This window comes from Rhineura floridana, chromosome 9 (assembly GCF_030035675.1).
Source record: "Rhineura floridana isolate rRhiFlo1 chromosome 9, rRhiFlo1.hap2, whole genome shotgun sequence".
NCBI classification, from domain to species: domain Eukaryota; kingdom Metazoa; phylum Chordata; class Lepidosauria; order Squamata; family Rhineuridae; genus Rhineura; species Rhineura floridana.
In genome coordinates, this window is record NC_084488.1 from 63,463,955 (window position 1) to 63,484,951 (window position 20,997).

General features: G+C 39.7%; 1 protein-coding gene across 4 annotated transcripts in view; it reads left to right on the forward strand.

Moving 5' to 3' along the window:
• Positions 1–20,997, forward strand: part of LRBA (LPS responsive beige-like anchor protein) — a 654,576-nt gene that overhangs the window by 109,115 nt on the left and 524,464 nt on the right. For all 4 annotated transcript variants that reach the window (XM_061584671.1, XM_061584674.1, XM_061584673.1 and 1 more), the window contains exons 23-27: positions 11,756–12,760; positions 13,803–13,978; positions 14,899–15,052; positions 16,706–16,886; positions 20,090–20,220. In XM_061584671.1, coding sequence (XP_061440655.1) covers positions 11,756–12,760; positions 13,803–13,978; positions 14,899–15,052; positions 16,706–16,886; positions 20,090–20,220 — 1,647 coding nt within the window. The remainder of the gene's footprint in view (positions 1–11,755; positions 12,761–13,802; positions 13,979–14,898; positions 15,053–16,705; positions 16,887–20,089; positions 20,221–20,997) is intronic.

Here is a 20,997-nt window from a genome sequence, read left to right on the forward strand (position 1 = left end):
CTTTCAGATATTTGGGGCCTAAATCATTAAGGACTTTAAACACTAATGTGAACAACTTGAATTGGGCCTGGAAACAAATTGGCAACCAGTGCAGCTGTTTTAGAACAGGGGTCATGCAAATTCTAAATGGAACCTCACCCTGTAATTTGATCAGTGTATTTTAGACCAGTTGAAGTTTCTGAGTCTTCTTCAGGACTGACCACATTGCCACAATCCATTCTGGAAATTACCAGAGCATGGAGTAGAGTAGTTTACCACTCATGATATTTCTGATGGAGACAAAACATGAGCTAAGTTTGGATGTAATACTAAGCCAAGCCTTGGCTTAGCCCTGGGTAGAATGGTGGCAGTAGTACCAGCAATCTTCAGTCCGGAAACCTGTTTGCACTAAGACATGGTTTGGTTAGCATTATGTGCGAACTGGATCAAGGTGTCTTTGGATTGACCAACTGTATTTTCTGAAATTTGTTAACACATTCTAGATTGTATCATTATGCTATGTACTTTTACCAAAAAAGTAAAACTCAAATTGGAAATAAGCAAGAATATAGAAATCAGAAATCAATATATAGAAATCAATCTACACTCAAAATAATGGGATAGCTCTTAAGCCACATGTTACAAAAGAAGGATATTCCTATGTTGCTTTTTTAAAGGATGAAGGTGGGGGAAAACAATAAATTTGTTTAAAAATTGTGGAATTACACTGGTCAGTTAATGGGAATAACATTTCAAGCAAAAAGGGAAAAACAGATGAGAGCCGGAGCAAGAAAGAGGAGGTCTAAGGTGTATAAAGTAATGGGAAGAATGGCGATTTTGAGATGGGAAGTAGTGAATGATCAGAGATGAAAAAATACAGAGGGGTCAAATTAGTGCTTGGAAAGTTTACACATAAAAACCGCACACGCAGACAGTAATGTGAACAATTGTTTTATTTATTTTCCCCAGCAATTATCATCTTTAAGCTTAAGCAGCAGCAGCACTTTTCAGATAGGTAAAAATGGTAAATGTAATGGCCAGAATCAGTCAAGTGCAATGAAATCCCTATATATAAAAAATATTGAATTAAAATGTAATTGAATTAAAAATAATCCAAGTTTCCACTGCATTTGGTTCCCCCCGAAATTATAGGAACCACTTTCAGATGTAATTCAGAAATTTTTGGATTAATTCAGTGAATTGGTTAATCTGTTAGTTAACTCCAAGCACTGGGTCACATTCAGTGCAATAGTTTAAACTAGATAGAAAATAATTGAGAATCAGTGAAGGTGTACAGTAGAAAGAAATTATATCGGGAAAGAAGCATTGTACAGGTTCGATGTAGAGGGAATCAGAATTCTCAGCAGAAATTGGACTGAATCCAGAGGTTTGTGTCTGAGAACGAAAGGACTCCTTCCATTAATGGAAGGCACTGAGATTCAGTAGAGACTCACCACTGGAGAAAAGAGAGGTCAGTTTCACTGATTCCCTCCCCCCAATTCTTTTCTGTAGCCTTCTGCACTGCTTGTCATGCTGCTCTAGAATGTCTTCCAAATGTCTTGAGAAGGTATTACATTTCTGTCTTCCTGCCAAAGGAGCCCAGGGTGGCAAACATTCAAGTATGAAAAATGCAATTAAAAATCAAATGAAATAATATTCAAAGAATTTAAAAGCATGAAGAACATCTGAAAACATTTTAGAGAACCAATATCTACATACACTTACAGCTAATATTTAAATGTTGCTGGGAATAGTATTTTTCAGCCATCAAATGCTTGGGTGAACAAGAATGTTTTTAACCTCATCCTGAATGTTGTTAATGAGTGAAACAGAAGTACCTCATCAAGGAGGGCATTCCACAAACAGTGAACTGCCATCGAGAAGGCCCTGTCACTAATCAGTGCAAGCTGGGCAGCACCAATGGCTGTTGGGGTGTTTTGAGAAAACTCCCTTGCTTTAGTACAACCTTTCCCAAACTTTGGGTCCCCAGACATTGCTAGACTACAACTTCCATCAGCCCCAGCCAGCATGGCCAATGGTCAGAAATTATAGGAACTATAGTTCAGAAACATCTTGGGAGCCAAAGGCTAGGAAAAGCTGCTCTCGCATGAGGTGAGCACAAGCCTAGATCCTAACCATTAAACGCATGAGTTGAGGTAAGCGGGGGGGAAATGTTTCAGTGATCCAAATGTGTATTTGCAGTCATAAAGAAAAACATTGCCAGTATAACAAAGCACTTGATATTAAATTTTCCTTACATAGGACTGTATCCAACTAAATCCATGTGCATGTGGAATGACTTCCATGAGTGCAACAGACCTTTTTTCTCTCTCCTGCACATCCTTCTAAACCTGCTCTGAGGGTTCCCCTAAGCTTCCAGAGCAGATTTGGGACCAGTGCAGAGAGCACACAGGGAGAGGGAAAGAAGTAGTTTTGTTGCACTTGCGGAAGTTGTTCTGTGTGTGTAAGGATTTAGCTGGATACATAAGTTGATTGAACATGAACCAGCAGATTGAGACAGATCATCTAATAATTTAAGCAGATTAGTCTGTTAAATGATAAATAGCATTTTATACATATAACCTCTATTCCCAGATTTAACTTATAGTGAAAAAGAAATTCTCTCGAATGAGTAGGATCAAGAGCACTAGGGAACAATTGTTCCTGCCATGCATGTAGTAGAAAATGCATCTAGTTTGTAACATTCTATGCTATTTTTCTAACATTCAGCTGCACATTACTATGGCCAAGAAGCAGAATCCAAGATAGGGCCTAGGCTTATTTACTAATGACTGGGATCACCAGGTACTGGCAGCATCTTTAGCTTTCCCCTCTATTATCTCTCTCTATGCCATTCATTCCTATGGGGAAAGTAAATTGCTGCACTTGGGGACAATGTCATGTTGAAGCCTCATCACTCCTTGTCCCTGTGTGGTGTAGCCAGCAGAGTCGGGCATATCACAAGAGGAAAATAATTTTTCTGAACAGTACCACAATACTGAAGGAAAAAAGGCACAATGACTCTGCCACTCTTCTTGTGCCAATGGAGTAAATGGATAAATAGTCTCACGGTCAGGGGTGTAGCTGGGGGGTCTCAAGGGGTCTTAGACCCTTTACTTTCTTGGGAGCAGGGTCTCAGCAGCATCCCTTTGTCTCTAGCAGCCTACAAGCCAATTAGCATGAAAAAGGAGTGTGTTAACCAGGGTGAAAGGAGCTGAGTCTAACACTGAGAAGAGTCTTAGGGCTAATACTTTCCTCTTTCATGCTTATTGGTTCCTAGACATTAACAAGGATCTCATTTTCAACCCTGCAGCAAAAAAAGTGGGGAGGGAGCATGGCTGTGACTAACATGAAGGGACCCTTTACTTGTGCATTTGCCACTACACTACTGCTTATGGAGAAATAAGACAGCCCCCTATATTCCTTCAAACTGTGTCTAGTTTTGTGTTCATTGTGAAACATTCCTCTTCAAGGGCTACAGGCCAGGATTGTTTCAGGGTAATGGAATAGACCAGTCTGAGCCAGTCTCTTGCTCTGATTTTGTTAATGGTCTGATTATGGTTATTTGTGTCAGGAACAGCCAACCATTAAAAGTAAAAGTAAAATTTAATTTTTGTGTCGCCTATCTGGCCGAAGCCACTCTAGGCAACGTACACATTGAAATTGATAAAATACAATATAAATACAGAATAAAATACAATGCAGTCAACCATAACCATTTTAAATAGCAGCATTATAGAACAATGTAGGGCAATCAATAAACAATTTAAAACAATCATGGAAAAATTAGCCCACCCCGGGGATCCCGAAGGCCTGTCCAAAGAGCCAGGTTTTTAAGGCTTGGCGAAATGTATCCAGGGAAGGGGCATGGCGGAGATCGAACGGGAGGGAGTTCCAGAGAGTGGGGGCCGCCACTGAGAAAGCCCTCTCTCTAGTCCCCACCAACCTAGATGTTTTTGTTGGTGGGACTGAGAGAAGGCCCTGTGTGGCTGATCGAGTCGGGCGGCTTAATTGGTGGTACTGGAGGTGCTCCTTCAGGTAAACTGGGCCGAGACCGTATAGGGATTTAAAGGTTAAGACCAACACCTTGAATTGGGCCCAGAAAACAACTGGAAGCCAATGTAGATGAAATAACACTGGGGTGATGTGATCACGGCGGCGGCTGTTTGTAAGCAACCGAGCCGCCGCATTCTGCACCAGTTGTAGTTTCCGGACTGTTTTCAAGGGTAACCCCACGTAGAGCGCATTGCAGTAGTCTAATCGAGAGGTGACCAGGGCATGTACTACCAGTGGGAGCTGATGAATTGGGAGGTAGGGTTGCAACCTCCGTATGAGGTGTAGTTGATACCAAGCTGCCCGACTCACTGCCGAAATCTGAGCCTCCATGGACAGCCTGGAATCAAGAACAATCCAGAGGCTGCGGACCTGATCTTTTAGGGGAAGTCTCACCCCATTAAGCTCCAGGTCAACAACATCCAACCTTCCCCTGTCACCCACAAGCAGCACCTCGGTTTTATCAGGATTGAGCTTCAGCCTGTTCCTTCCCATCCACCCACTCACGGATTCCAGGCACTTGGACAAGGTCTCCACAGCCAACTCCGGTGAGGATTTAAAAGAGAGATAGAGCTGCGTGTCATCAGCATATTGGTGACACCGCAGCCCAAAACTCCTGATGATGGCTCCCAGCGGTTTTATATAGATGTTAAATAGCATGGGAGAGAGGATAGAACCCTGTGGCACTCCACAAGTGAGGGGCCAAGGGTCTGAAACCTCATCCCCCAATGCTACCTGTTGGTGCCTGTCAGGGAGAAAGGAACGGAACCACTGTAAAACAGTGCCTCCTATTCCCAATCCCTCCAGGCGATCCAACAGGATACCAAGCCGCTGAGAGATCCAGGAGGACAAGAAAGGTGAATTCTCCCCTGTCTAATGCCCTCCTCATATCATCCACCAGAGCGACCAAGGCTGTTTCAGTACCATGTCCAGTTCTGAAACCCGATTGGTATGGATCCAAATAATCCGTTTCATCCAATTGTGCTGACAACTGGCTAGCCACCACTCGCTCAATGATCTTGCCCAAAAATGGCAAGTTCGAAATGGGGCGAAAGTTGTTCAAGACTTGGGGATCCAAGGAGGACTTTTTTAAGATGGGTTTTATAATTGCCTCCTTGAGGGCCGGTGGCATTACACCCTCCTTCAAGGATGCATTTACCACCGCCCTGATCCCTTCGCCCAATTTCTCCTTGCAGTTCATAAGGAACCATGATGGGCAAGGATCAATCAGGCAGGTGGTAGGCTTCACCGTTGAAAGTACCTTGTCCACATCCTTAGAAGGAAGAGGCCGAAACCGATCCCACTGAACCGGATTGCAACTGGTCAACTCTGGATCCTCTACTGCATCCACAGTGTACGGAATCGAGTTCTTCAGGTGTTCGACTTTATCGGCAAAGTGCCTTGCCAATTTGTCACAGGAAGCCTTAGAATGCTCCAAGGGTTCCTGAGCAACTGGACCGACCAGGCTTCGGACCACTTGGAACAGCTTCCTGGGACAGCACTCTGCGGATGCAATAGAGGCAGCAAAGAAATCTTTCTTTGTTGCCTTTATTGCCACCTGGTAGGCAGCTATTGCTGCTCTAACCTGTGTCCGAGCATCTTCAGAGCGGGATTTCCGCCACCGGCGTTCTAGTCGTCTCACCTCCTGTCTCAGACTTCGCAACCGGGGTGTATACCACGGTGCTGTCTGAGTTCTGTTCAGGGGGAGAGGACGTTTCGGAGCCACCTGGTCTAATGCCCTGGTGATTCCCTCATTCCACTCCATCACCAGGGTTTCGACTGGGTGACCTTCAGCAGGTTCCAATTCCCACAGCGCAGTCAGGAATCCATCCGGATCCATCAGGCGCCTGGGGTGGACCATTCTAATAGGTCCTTTACCCCTGCGGAGGGTGTGTGGCATCGAGAAGTCAAAGTTCACCAGATAGTGATCTGACCATGACACGGGGGTAAAAGAAATAGCCCCCAACTTCAGAACACTCCCCACCCCTCCCAGGACAAATACAAGGTCGAGGGCATGACCGGCTACATGGGTGGGCTCAGTGTTACTAAGGTGCGGTTCCCAGGAAGCCATGGTTTCCAGGAAATCCCGAGGGGCTCCGATGAGAGTGATCTCAGCATTTACGTTAAAGTCCCCCGACACTAATAGTTCTCGCACATCCGAGACCACCTCCAGCACCTCGGTCAGAGAGTCTGCTGTGCAGCGGGCCGGGCGGTACACAAGCAGGATCCCCAAACTGCCCTTTGGGCCCAACCTCCAGTACATGCAATCAACAAACTTGGTCCTTGGGAGCGGAGGCCTGGTGAAAATCTTAACAAGTCACCTGGCAGCCACTAGTTATTCCCTATTTATTTAATAATCTTTGTCTTTCCACTAAAGTGCTCAAGGTGGATTGCAAAATCTTTCTTTCTTTCTTTCTTTCTTTCTTTCTTTCTTTCTTTCTTTCTTTCTTTCTTTCTTTCTTTCTTTCTTTCTTTCTTTCTTTCTTTCTTTCTTTCTTTCTTTCTTTCGAAGACCTGCTGATCAGCTTGCACTGGACTTTGTGATACCTGATGATCAGCTGATTGCCAGTGCTTGTGAAATCCTGTGCATAGTGATTCTCATGCCCTGCTAGGGCTTCGTAAGACCTAATTATCAAACCTTGGCTTAGCTCAGTGCAACTCAGTAGTAAAAAAAGATGGGGAGGAGCAGAATGGTTCTCTGAAATCCCACTAGTTTCCACAGCTCCAGGAAGCCATAGTTTGGCTTACTGTGATGTGCAAACTAGGCCATCGTATGTCCTCAAATTATGGTTTTAAACACTGGTTATAGTACTGTGCTATAACTGGGGGGGAGAGGAAGGGGTTAATTTCTAAATAGTTATCCATGTGGAAACTTCAAAATAGTATGGAGATCATAATGATAAAATATTAGGAATACTGGCATGGTGGTTTAACATTATTTAACTGGATTCTAATTTTCCCATATGGAAAATGGAAATAGACTGCCTTCAAGTCGATCCTGACTTACGGTTTTCATGGTTAGCAGTATTCAGAGGTGGTTTACCATTGCCGTCCACAGGCTGAGAGGCGTTGACTGGCCCAAGGTCACCCAGTGAGCTTCATGGCTGTGTGGGGATTCGAACCCTGGTCTCCTAGGTTGTAGTCCAACACTCTAACCACTACGCCACAGATAAACCTAAAGTACAAGGCATTGGTGCATAAGATAGGGTAAGAGTATATTGTTAAGAGAACATACTACTTATGCAAAATATGCAACCAAAGAGAATACAAAAGACTGTGGGGAAACTGCCTGTCTTTCTAAATGTGGCTTATTTATTTCTGAAAATGTAAGCACTGGGGGACATGATTTGTTTTATAACACTTGAAAAATATTCTCCACCAACAATGTAGTTCACACTTTCAATGTGTCTCAATATGGTATGAGTCATAATACCTAATCTTGTCAATTAAAACATTTTAATACAATATTAAAAACATAACTTCATTTTGTGTTTTGGCAGTTAAACTAAATGGCTTGGACTTAACACAATCTTTTGATCTGTATTGTGAGAAGCTTGCTGGTATGGGGGCCAAATGATTTGTTATGCTGGGGAAGGTGCCAGAATGTGCAAAGGCTTTTGTGTGTACGGTACCTCTGTTTCTCTTTGACTGATTCATTTCCCTGGGATTGATATCAGCAGGTATTGGTGCCTCCAGTCAAAGTTGATTTGTTTTCTGAATGGTGTGGAGAGTTTCCAGGCCTGAACTGTTAGCGTTGCTCCTAGGAGGATGGAAAAACAAGTCAATAAAGCTCTCATTAGGATAAAAAATAGTAACATTTTCTGGAATTATGAATAGCTTATTGCTGGAGTTTAGCAGCACACGAGCTAATTTCCAGTAAACCTTGTTACATACAAAAAAGGTGTTCTGTTCCTTGGCTGAATGTCCAGTCTCCTTTCTCCTTGAGTCTTGACCTCATCCTATATGTTATGTGATATAAGAATAAGATATGGGGTCTAACAAATGCAAAATCTTCATAAATAGCTACTCTTCATTGTGTACTGTAATTCTAGTGTAGAATATGTCACCATAACCTTTTTGTATGGTAGATTCTAATCTTCCTGTCTAGCAATTAGTAAATGCTGAATGTCAAATTAAGTTAAAATTAATGGCAGAGGGGAATGTTGTATTTATTAGCTTGCAACTGTCTTTAACTAGTAGTGCATAGAGGAGCTTTCCAAATGTTGCAAATGGCTATGGATTAGGCATCAAATGATGGTGAAGATTAATGAATGGCCTTTTAGCTTGCTAATTTAAAGCAATATCTGGTAATTAATTGTGAATTATCAGCTTCACACCTAGAGAGAAATATAAAAAGGCCAGACACAGGTAAATGTGAAATTCTCTTGGCTAAAATTACGGCTTTCAAATTGTTGTGAGTTTAACGACTTGTTAAAGATTCATTGTAGCACAAGCTTATGTGAACTAGAACTCACTTAAGTAGGGACAGCTGTTGAAATGAGAGCTAGCCCATTAAAGCTTTTGTCACAACAATCTGATCTTGGTGCCACAGAATCGGCTTATTAGGGCAAATAAATTGTGGAGAGTAGTGTTTTTCTTGTACATATAGAGAACTAAATATAATTGCCCCTGGAAATTTCTGGCAACTCAAATCAACTTGCCAGTAGTTGTTTGCAAAGCATTTCACCAGCTTTTTCACCAGTGGCTTACGTAGGCCAAGGATGGGCAGCCTGTGGCTTTCCAGAAGTTGCTGGATTGCAACTTCCATCAGCCTCAGTCAGTATACCCAATGGGTCAGACATGATGAGACACTGACATCTGCACTGGGCCTAAGTTCCCCATTCCTGATGCAGATTCTTTACTAACTATTCTGTGAACCTCATAGAACATAAAGCTTTTCATGCAACACGTCCCTGGCTCATTCCCTTGACATCGCTAAGTACTATTGGAAAAGGCTCCTGCCTGAAACCCAAGACAAATGATGGTGAAGATTAATGAATGGCCTTTTAGCTTGCTAATTTAAAGCAATATCTGGTAATTAATTGTGAATTATCAGCTTCACACCTAGAGAGAAATATAAAAAGGCCAGATACAGGCCAGACAGCTGCTTCTAGTCAATCCTAAGAAATAAGCTATGGTTCATTGGCAAAATACATGTTTTGTGTATAAAAGGACGTAAGGTCAATTCTTGGCACCTCCAGTTACAGCATCTCAAGTAGCAGGGCACAGAAAGTGAGCTCTAGAGAATCACTTCCAGGCTCTGTGCCTTGCCCCAGATCCCACACATTTCCCAGCCCTTATTCTCCTTGCTCAAGATCCCATACAATTAAGGTTTTCCCAAGCAGATCCTTGAGATCTTGTCAAAGTTTTGTGTCTTCTCCTTTAGCTGTTCATGGCATTATAGAAGCTCAGTAAATAGCTAGGAGGACCTCACAGACAACACTATCTTTTTAACTTGAGGTATACCTGTCTATGGATGGAGAAACTATAACAAGGCCATTCACAGTATATATGTCTGAGCAGGTGAAATAATAAAAGAAGTTGATTTGTGGAGTGACTGCCTGTCAGGGTAGACAATACTGGGTATTTAGGCTGATGATCTGATTTTGTACAAGGCATCTTCTTTGAGGCTGTCTGTTTTTTCATAGTTTTTTCATAGCTATGCCTTGTCTTGAGAGCTTTTAATGGAAAGGTGAGGTATAATGTTTTTAATAAATAAAAAAACACACCAAAGCCAGATTTATTCTAATTAGTGATAGACTATTGTTAGTTTTTGTCTCCTGTTGTCATGTATTGAGTATTCTGAAAGGGGGAAAAACTTACATGCCATGTACTCTCTTGCTAAGGAATCAGTTATTTTTAAAAAAGAAAACTCTGGTGCTTTTTTCCTGTTACTAGTCACTATTTTTGTACACTGAGCAGTCACAAGATCCAAGAGAAGAATATGTAATGTGTTACTGAATGAAAAGGTGTCCATGAATATCCTTGACAAAGCTTACTGTCCTGAGACTAGTTTGCCTGAGGGAATATTTAATGCTGCAGATACCAAGTTGGCTGATGAAAACTCTACAAGGCTTAAGGCATCTCTTTGGGAAATGAATCTTAAGAACCTGAGCTATAAATCTTTCAACTCATCACACCTTTGTCAGAATGAATGAAAAAATATATTGCTGACATAGAAAAGATTGAGTGAATTAAACAGAAGAGTATGAACGCACGATAACAACTAGAAGCAAAATACTGATTCACTTTTTCTTAACAAACAGCCTTTGCCTTATGTTCAGTTGTGGACAGGGATGTCTGCCTAAGAGATTTTACTTTACTTTCACCCATCTATTTTCTTTGATGTTGGTGACTGAATATGCAATATGAATAACTCAAATTCTTCTCAGGGAATTTCTTCATACTACATTGACATTATCATGTCTTCTGCATGTCATCTGAATTGTTACTGTAGTATTACATATAGCACAAAAATAACAAATTTGTAAAAAATGATGTGCGCTTGGTTGGCTTTAAGAAAGTACTTTGTGCTTTAGTATATTCTAAGTATAAGCATGTAATTCTTGTGTTGTAATAATCCATACATTCACAGCTTATATCTCTGTTGTGGGAGCTTAGTTTCAGTGAGTTCAGATGCTGATGAAATTATTATCATTTAAAGCCCCTTAACCAGCCTTGTATGTAAGCACTTGCCTGGTTTTCCAAGGAGCTGTATGTCAGTGAGTGAGTGGGCTGGCAGAGGAGGGATGGAACACTCCTCTGTTCCATTCTGCATCTCTTCTCTGCTCCTAGTGAAGAAACCAAATAGGATGACAGAGGATGGAAGCCCCCTGCTCCACACCCAGCATAGAAATGCAGAGGGTTGCATTTCTCTGCCACATTCCAGCAGGCTATTAACTTTTGTGCACATATACAAGGCTTCCTTAGGCTACACGAACACGGCCAGTTGTATTTGCCCTTTATACAAAATTTCCATGTTTTTGTCTTAAGGAGCCATACAATTGACCCTGCCGGATGGTTCAGGGACTATGTACAGCCACCATGGGATGAACCCATGGGAATCGGGTTTCCACAACAGAGTTGTATTGTTGAACAGGAATATACATTGGTGAAGGAAATAAAGTGTATGTTCTTGAAGACACTATAACCCTATTAAGTGACTTAAATCAGTCACATGACATGTGAGAGCGGGATCAACCTTGCTTCCTGTCTACACATTGGAGAGAATACATCTGTAGTAAGGAGCCCTGCTGATTGTACAGTATTCTGCATCATGAAGGGATACCTATGTGTGTAGAGCAGTCTCCCTTTTATAGATGTGTTCCCCAATTTGGGGAGTAGAGGTGGGGCTGACTGAGATATGATGGCAGGGCAGCTCAGTTCTTCCACCTTGTTATTGTAATAATGTGAATTAAATTACTGAGCTTATGTGTAAAGGCTGTCCTCAAAACTGAAAATGGGTTTTAGGACAGAACCCTGATGCAGATTTGAGCCATGTATCAAAAGAAATCTCTGCTCTTAGTTCCAAATGTTTAGACAACAACATTTAGTGATTCAGTCTATACTGATACTATAAGGGTCAGGACTGAGTTATCTTGTGGTATGTGGTGATAACTTGTACATAGTAAAGCGATCCATGCAGGGGGGTACATGATGCTAGAATATGTAGGATAGTTACAAGTTTTAACCATTTACAAAACTGAAATCGTTTTTTTTAAAGGTAACTTTCGAAATACACAAAGAGAGCCTTTCTAAAATGTTCAGGGAATATCAAGAGAAAGGAGGTGAAGATTCTGGTGCTGGTCCATCAACTCTAATTAGAAGTATCTCAGGTACAAGTAGGGAGGCTGAAATTCCAGGAAGGCAGCAACATGTGGAAATAAAAGAAACTGGCATTTCGGCAAATGATGTTGGGAATGGTGATGCAGCAAACAGTACTCTGAAGGCTGAAGGCAGACCGTCTGATTTTGAAGAACAAAGTAATTCAGAAATGAATGAAGAAAAGCAAACAGAAAGAGAAAATGTTCAGAGATCCCCTGATTTAAATGAAGCATCTTGTTTAGAACTTCCTCTAAAGGCTGAAGCAACGAAACAAGGTTCAGAAACCACACCTGAAATTATTGAAGCAAAACTTAAGGAAGCAGTGGTAGCTACCATTAATGCACAATCACCATCACAAAATGCTGAGGGAGAGATACTTGAAAGCCCAGAGATATTAGATAAATTAACACCCGAAGTGGAGGATGAGGAGGAAGAGTTTGTTGATTTAAAAGAGGAAAGCAATCAACCTTTTTCCGCAGAGGAATGTGCTTCTAAGCCCAGTGAAGATCATACTGTGTCTGATATCCAGGTATCACCAGCAATACAACAGGATACTGCTACATTGAAAGAACCAGGTTCAGTTTCTTTAGAATCCAAAGGTGCTGAGGCATCAATGGAAATGAAACAAGAGCCAAATGCTATGCCAGAAATCAGTGCTTCTGAAATTAGCAATACAAAAGCTCAACCAAATTCACATGTGAATATAGATGAAGAAAATACTGATGATCTCCAAACCAAAACAATGGTAGATGATATACAACCACATACTTCAGAAACATTGATGGTTTCAGACAAGAAGATAGCCAAACTGGATGTTGCCAGTGTAGCATCAGATACTGAAAGATTGGAGCTAAAGTCCAGTGCAAGTCTGGAAGTAAATCCAACTCTTAGGTCTATCCCTGAGGTAGGTTATATGTTTACTTAATCTAAAAATGTTACTCAAATTGCAAAATATTAAGATATTTGATAAACTTATGTAATTTTAAAAAAAGACATACTCTTCTCAGTGTTTCATAATGGCTACCATCACTTAATTGAAAAATAGCTACTCCAACAAACCTATAGAACTTTAAAAATTAGATGATTAACTGCAAATATGAAGTTGAGAACAAAGGCCACATCCACAGCAGGCATTTATTCCACTTTAAACAGTCATGGCTTCTCCCAAAGAATCCTGGGAAGTATAACTTGTGAAGGGTGCTGACAGTAGTTAGGAGATCGTTATTCCCCTCACAGAACTTTAATTCCCAGAATTCTTTGGGAAGAGGGCTGACTGTTAAACCACTCTGGCCATTGGAGCTCTGTCAGGGGAATAGGAGTCTCCTTATAATACTCAGCATCCTTCACAAATGACACTTCCCAGGATTCTTTGGAAGAGCCATGACTGTTTAAAGTGGCATAAATGTATGCAGTGGATGTGGCCAAAGTGTCACTTCAAAATATCTATGTAACCTTTTTTAAATAAATTAAACTAGAATTGGCTTAAGATGTGTATCACTTACTCATTTATACCTTTAGCATCCAGGCCAGTGATACTTACTGATTTAATAGTTAAATAGTGATGTACCCAAGTGCTTCCCTCCTGCAGAAACATCTTCCAGTGGATAACCATCATTCTACACCATACTTCCTCAAAGGAGGGAGATCACAGTCAGCAGCAATATACTCACCCTATGTGGTAAGGTCTAGCTGCTGCTTATTCTTGTCTTGGCTGGCAGAAATGGTGGCACAATTGCTCTGTAGTGCGTAGAATTTATATAGCTAGTTGCCATTTGGATTTCTTAAAGGTAGCTCTCAAATTTCATTCACTTCTAGAATTAGTTACTTTATCTCATATAATTTTACATTTTAGAGATATATACAGTTCTCCTAAACCTAGATCTATTTAGGTCTAAGGTCCTCTGAAATATTTCAACATAATTTTAAAATGTGTTTTATTTATGTAGACATCTAGGCAACAAGATTCATCAGGGCAAGGCATAGGAGCTGTGCCAGAAGGACAGAGAAGGGATTCTAGGTCTACCATGTTTCGTATTCCTGAATTCCGTTGGTCACAAATGCACCAACGCTTACTCACAGACCTACTCTTTTCAATAGAGACGGATGTACAGATGTGGAGAAGGTAATGTGTTTTTTATGGAATCTTGGGCATTAGATTTCTCAGCATAACTAAAGCCTGTGTAACTGTATCTCTGCTAATTATAGAAATAGGTTGAATTATATTTTAAATGGATAAACTGTCAAATAAAACTGTAGACAATATTATTCTGAGTACACTCTGATGTATGAGTGTACCCAGTCATTGGGGCTATGAGCAAATAATAGTTGATTGATCATCTGGCTTTTAATTGATTACTACATCTGAACTGTAGCTTATCTCACCCCCAGTTGCTTTGCTTAGTTGAATTTTGCCTTCTGTACAACCCTTGTAAGTACAGAGATTCTTCAACTTCACAAGCTGCCTTACAAATAGAATGGACTGCTTTTACAAAATGTATAGATTGTCTGTAGTAAAGCATATATGCTGTAAGTGTCATGGTGAAGGGATAATAGAGGCCAATTCCCTGGAAGGAATCTAATGTGTTGAGTTGTTGAAACAGGATTTAATTTCTTAATGTTTTCTATCTTTACAATCCTTTTGGCTTAAAAAGGGAAGTTCGTGAGACCATTGTAAGATATTTGTTTCCTCTTAAGAGACTTGAGTTCAGATCTAGTTTATATCTCAAGGGAAACTTCTTTGATGATTTATACAGTGTCTTTTGCTGCAGTAGATAATCAGACTTCATAATAATAAATAATTATTCACCACACACTTACACACAGTTGCCAGTCTGTGTTCTGGAGAGGATTAGAAGCATAAGGAAAGGGCATTTTCAGGTCAAGAAGAAGGTGCATCGACAGTTTAGGATACTGGTTTGTGGCTACAGGACAGATTTCTGGATGGTATAACTAAATAATAATGACAAACAAATACTTTATAAAAGTGTGACTGAAATCACATTCATTCCACATTTTTAATATTGTGTTTTTCTTTTTGGCTAGCCATTCTACCAAGACTGTAATGGACTTTGTCAATAGCAGTGATAATGTCATCTTTGTACATAACACAATTCATCTCATCTCTCAAGTGATGGATAGCATGATTATGGCTTGTGGTGGAATATTACCTTTGCTTTCTGCTGCTACATCTGCTACAGTAAGGAATTCATTTTCTAATGTAGAAGCGGTTCTTTGTGGGAGGGTGCTTTTCCATGTGCTTTGAATTAGAATACACTGACTCCCATGTCCAAGCTGTACTAGGAGGAGCAAGGGGAGCTGGTCTGTGGGGCCACACAGGGCAACCTGGCTATGTGCTGTTGACCTCAGTCTGCCCTTCAATCTATTTAATGGTCGGCTTTCTCCCATCATTTCACTATTGTGCCTTCCGTCTTGCCCAACACTCATTTGCTTAGTGTTCTGGCTATGCTTGCTGTGTTTAGGCACTTTCTACAAAGCTGTTGGTTACGTGTCTCTGTTCCAGGAAGGAATTTTTGTCTGGCATACCAGTTAGCCTGTGGTGGCTTGGTATTTGTGTTGTGTTTTTTCACATTCCCTGTAGCGAGCCTATGCCTCTTCATGTGAAAAGCTGTATTGCATTTGCTGGAACAACTGCTACTTTTGCTTTGACCAGGTACTATCCCTTAGGGGGAAAGTAGATTGGGGCACCCCACAATTTCCCTTGAATAGAGGTTCCCATACTGTAGTCCAAGGACCACTAATGGTCCGCGAGTTTCATTCAGGTGGCCCATGGCATGTCTACATTAAATATCCATGTTAATTTTTAATTGTATTTTATTGCTTTTTTATTTTTTATATTGCATTTTATTGTTTTGCAGTTTGAATTCTATGAAATGCAAATTTTAATACAATGTATAAGAAATAAAAGAAACAATTAAACAACTTAAAATCATACAGCACCTCGCATAGCACATTACAGTTGCTACAACAGGCGGAAAAAAACATTAAGTGGTCCATCAGCAATTTTCAAGTGATCCATAGGGGGAAAAGTTTGGAAACTACTGCCCTGGAGGATCTTCTTAGGGGGCTCCAGGTGTTTGGCATCCACAGCTAGGCCAGCAACTGGCATGGTTCTGCCATCCCTGGGAATGTCTATGGCCATCAGATTCTGCGTGTGATATTGTTATATTGCCCAACAAATGGGTTGGCAGCCTTTTGAAGAAGGTCCTCTGCCCGTGGTAACTAAACTATCTGATGCTACAGGTTAACATTCTATGAGTGGGGTTCACTGACTTCTATTCCCTTTCTTTCATGGCAAACCGTAATTTTCATTACATCCAGCAATTACATCCATTACATCAGGCTTTTTTGATGTAATTATTACTTTGAAAATCAACAAATAGACAAACTATGGTTTGTCCCTGCCCCTCAAATTAGAATTACAAACCACACATTTCCAATTTCATGATTTAGACCTTTGTATTGATTTTATCATTTCTTGCCTTTGCCTCCATGTTCAATTTACTAACCCAAAAACAACAAAAAAGACTAGCCTGTAGGTTAGTCAGTTGTAGCACATCATAAAAGAACCAGCTCTTCATTTAAAAGTGCTTCCCTGCCTGATCCTCTGGAGGTCAGTGACCAGATGAGTGGTTGTTTTTCAAACCTGTTGTATTAATCCATTTTCTCTATTTCTCATATCTACGTCTTACTAGATTCCTGGTGATGTGATGTGAGAAATTTCAGTCACTCTCTATATACACATATCAGATATTATCTCAGTATAATTCATGATATCTAATTAATGGGGAAATCTACAGAAATAAAAGTTCTTTAATGTTCCACTATGCAGCATGAATTGGAAAATATTGAACCGACTCAAGGACTGTCAATAGAAGCTTCTGTAGCATTCCTCCAAAGATTAATTAGTCTTGTGGATGTATTAATATTTGCAAGTTCCCTTGGATTTACGGAAATTGAGTCGGAGAAAAATATGTCATCTGGTGGAATTTTACGACAGTGTCTTCGACTTGGTAAGCATTAAAACATATTTTGTTGAGTAGGCTTTTAAAAAAATAAAAACCTATTTTGTATGCTATCTGAGGTAGTCTCAGATGTAGTATGAAACAATCTAAAAGTTTCTAAAAATACTGTAAATTCTGAATATTTCAACTGGTATCATATAAAGGTGTAGTTGGGAAGTTCCCACCAGATCTTTCCTGTTTCTAGATGACCTTAGTAGGCCACTATTATCAGCCCTATCCCTACACCTGCAAAAGTCAGAAATATTACATCTGTGTCTTAAAGGACTGTTGTAACAATTATGTGGTAGGCCAGTGAATCACTTTGAATATTTGAAATAAGCAATATAAATAATGAAAGTATAATTATTACTATTACAAATTGAATGTCATCAGCTAAAAATGGCCAGTCATCTATATATTGGCAACAATTAGTTCTGAGTGCTTTGTTTTGTTTTTACAATCTTGAAATACATTTTGAACTTTTGTTTCAGACCAGTAAAAGACAAATTTTAAAGACACTGGTTTGGAACCTACAATAAGTTAGTGAACTTCGCAGAAGAAATGTTTCCTGACTCTGCATCATCCCCCCCCCCCCCACCTGTGCCTTCTCCAAAAAGCCTCTCTGGAGGCATTTGGGGACTTTCCACAAGAAAGTGCAATGGGACACCAGGGGTGGCTAGAGAGGAGAGAACACCCTAAGATCAGGTGGACCTCCCAGTCATGTTCCTTCATACCATTCTCTGGGACTAAGGACAACTTAGGTGGAAGTTTTGTCATTCTTTTCAGAGTCTGCTTCATACTTAAAGATACCAATCTGAAATATATGCAGGCTATATAACAACAATAGCAACAACAAAAGTTATTTATACAACACAGAAATAAGGATGCATAAACCTTAATCCTAAACTTTTGTACTAGTATATCTAGTTTAGATTAACTCTGTGGTCATGCAGCCAAAACCTTGACCCATATTGTACAGCCAAGATTGTTAATACACCTAAACCTAGTTCTTAGGATATTGTCTTAGAGCGGAGATCCCTCAGGTTATCAGTATCATGATATAATAATACACATTGGTTGGATCCAGAGTTGTCCTTCTGTGAATGGAAGGTTTTGTTCTGTTTGTGAATGGGACTGAGGTCCAGCAGAGGCTTCTGTGGAGGAAAGATGGGGCGGCAATTTTTGCTGATTCCCCCTTTCCCCTGCAGTTCTCCATGCTGCCTCATTATTTTTCTGGAAGATCCCCATTCCAGTAATTTCAGGAAATTACTGGGGGTGGGGAGGAATCGGCAAACATTGCTTTTCCTGCCTTTCTATAGTAGGAACATTCCATGAGCAGGACTGTCTGGATCCAGCCCAGTGTAGGTGAAAATAAAGTTAAACTTTACATCTACCCACAAGTAATAGATAACAGTAGCAAACTTTTAATATAGTATTCCTTTTTTTTTTTTACAATAATTTTTATTCAAATTTTCATAAAACATAACAAAACAAAATCATAAAACATTCAAAGACAAAAAACAAAACAAAACAAAAATAATTAAACAAAAAAAATAAAATATTGACTTCCCATTTGTCACAGATCAAATCAGTTATAGGTCTACAATATATAACAATCCTGTCTCTTAAATCATATTATAAAATCACTTTCCTCCAGTAGTTATCTTAATTAATCATCAAATCTCATAAACATTACTTTATTCTTTCCACAAAAAGTCAAAGAGAGGTTTCAATTCTTTAAGAAATATATCTATCAATTTTTCTCCAAATAAACATGTCAATTAATCCATCTCGTTAATAATTATAATAATCTTATTGTCATAACCATAGTCCAAATAAACATTTCGATTAATCCATCTCATCAAAATCTGTTAGGTTCAATAATTTCAATAGCCATTATTCCATTATCCCTATTAGTTCCATCTTCCATCTTCAATAGTCCTGTTAAGTCCAGTAATTTCAGTGTCCAATCTTCCATTATCAGTATTCCATAATAATCTTGCTGTCGTAGCCATAGTCATATAATAAGAGTCTGATGGGAATTTCCTCTATCCCAAATATTTTCTTGCCATCCATTCTGAATAAGTTGCTGAAATACTGTTGTAAAGTCATATCTCTGTTCTTCTTTTTTACAAAATGCACTGGCTCATCTCTTGAGAGTTTTTCCATTGTCACATGGCTGCAGTTAATTCCATAGATTTTCTCTATATCAAACTCCATCACGTCATTCCAGTCCAGAAGATTATCCAAGCCATTGATAACTTTATCTCTAATATCTTCATTAATTTCTTCAGAGATAACGTTAAATTCCAAACAGTAGATTTTATTTCTAAAATCCATAAACTCCAGATCTTTTTCCAATTCCACATTAGTTCCAATCTCCAGGGCTTGTATCTTCCCTTTATTTTTTTCTTTTCTCATCTCTGATCTCATTCTCCTCTCTCACAGGATCCCCTATTTCTTTAAGCTCCTGCGTCATTTTGCTCAGTTCAATTTTCAGCTCCTTACTACCCTGTCGCAGGGTTTGTTTCGTTATCTCAATCTCATCCATTATTTTCTGAAACATAGTTACTTCCAGATTCTCAGCCACTTTCTTGATTGCCATTTTTAAAACCGCGAAAACAAAGCAAAACAAAAATAAAGAAGAACCACTTCTTATTTCAGCAACAATTGGGTTAATATTCCAGGCTTGATGACATCACAGTATAAACAGAGCAGCCTGCCTTATCTCTCTATGTTCAAGAATGCAAAACAAATTTAGTTCCCAGCATCAAAACAGCTAGTGGCGTCGTGAAGAAGCAGATTCGTCAAAATAAAATAGACCAAAAAGAGAATAGTCCCAGACAATATAATATTCCTCGGAATAGAAATCAGGAATAGAAATCCCTCTTCTGTTTATATCTTTAGAATGCACTTCCAGGACAGCTTTTTGCGACAGAAACAGAGATAAGCTGTTATAATATAGTATTCCTTAAAACTTGTTGGATTCTTAGATAGAAGCAAACAGAACTGTACTCATGAGTTGTAATCTCCCCCTCCCCCTAACCCCCCCCGGTCCGTTTATATTAGGATTGGCAAAATTGAACCTCATTTCAATTTTGAAACAATTTTGAAAATTGAAACTCAAAATTGAAATTGAAACTCATGTATCTGTAGCAGTAGGCATTCAAATTCAGCAGTGCCTAATACTTTCAAACCTCCTTTCATTTTAGTGTGTGCCGTGGCAGTCAGAAATTGTTTGGAATGTCAGCAGCAACATGTACTAATGAAGCCTAGTGGAGAAAATGTTAAGTGTCAGAAATCAGTACAAAGCCTGATAGCAGCAGGAAGGTCTGGAGCAAAGGCAAGTATCTTCTGACATTAAACGTAGGCAGATGTTGATACTGTTATCTCTGTGACCCGATGGATAAGTCTCTTGGGTTTCCTTATGGCAATGTAGTCATTAGAGAGAAAAACATGGCATTTGAATAACAAGAGCATTTGTTTTAAGTTGTGTATTGTATAGTAGTTCAACTTTCAGCTTTTGGAGAGAAATGTGAATAAGGAAAGGGGAAGAGAAGAACAGAAGATCTGTCCTAAATATTTCTGGACTCCTTTCCCAGTTTTCTTTCTTTGGTACAAGTATTTATAAATCTTAATATCTGTGTTCTAACTGATTTCTGTATAGTACTAGTCTCTAGGGACTCCTCCAGACTGGTGGGGTCCTTTTTGCTGGTATATTGTGCAATGTACCGTTAATGCAATAATGATGCGTTAGTGGTGGATTTATACTGCATCATCCACACATCTTTCCACTGTATTAGGTGTTCTGCAATGCTTCCCCAATATTATCACATTGTTACCATCTTGAGGGGCAGTCTTGCACTATAGCACAGAACAAAACAAAACCCCAGAGCATCTGTAGTATAAAAAGTCACAGGATTTTACAGGAACTTATGAGACGTGTACTAATCAGTAATGAAGCAGTATGTCTACCTTGAAACTTTTGCAGACTCAAACAGTATCAAAAGTAGGATAGCATATAATTGCCCTGTTACCATCATGAGCACAAATTATAATGATTGCACGGTAAAAGGACTTCTGGAGGGCCCCTTGGTTTTGTGTGGAAATTATAGTTTTG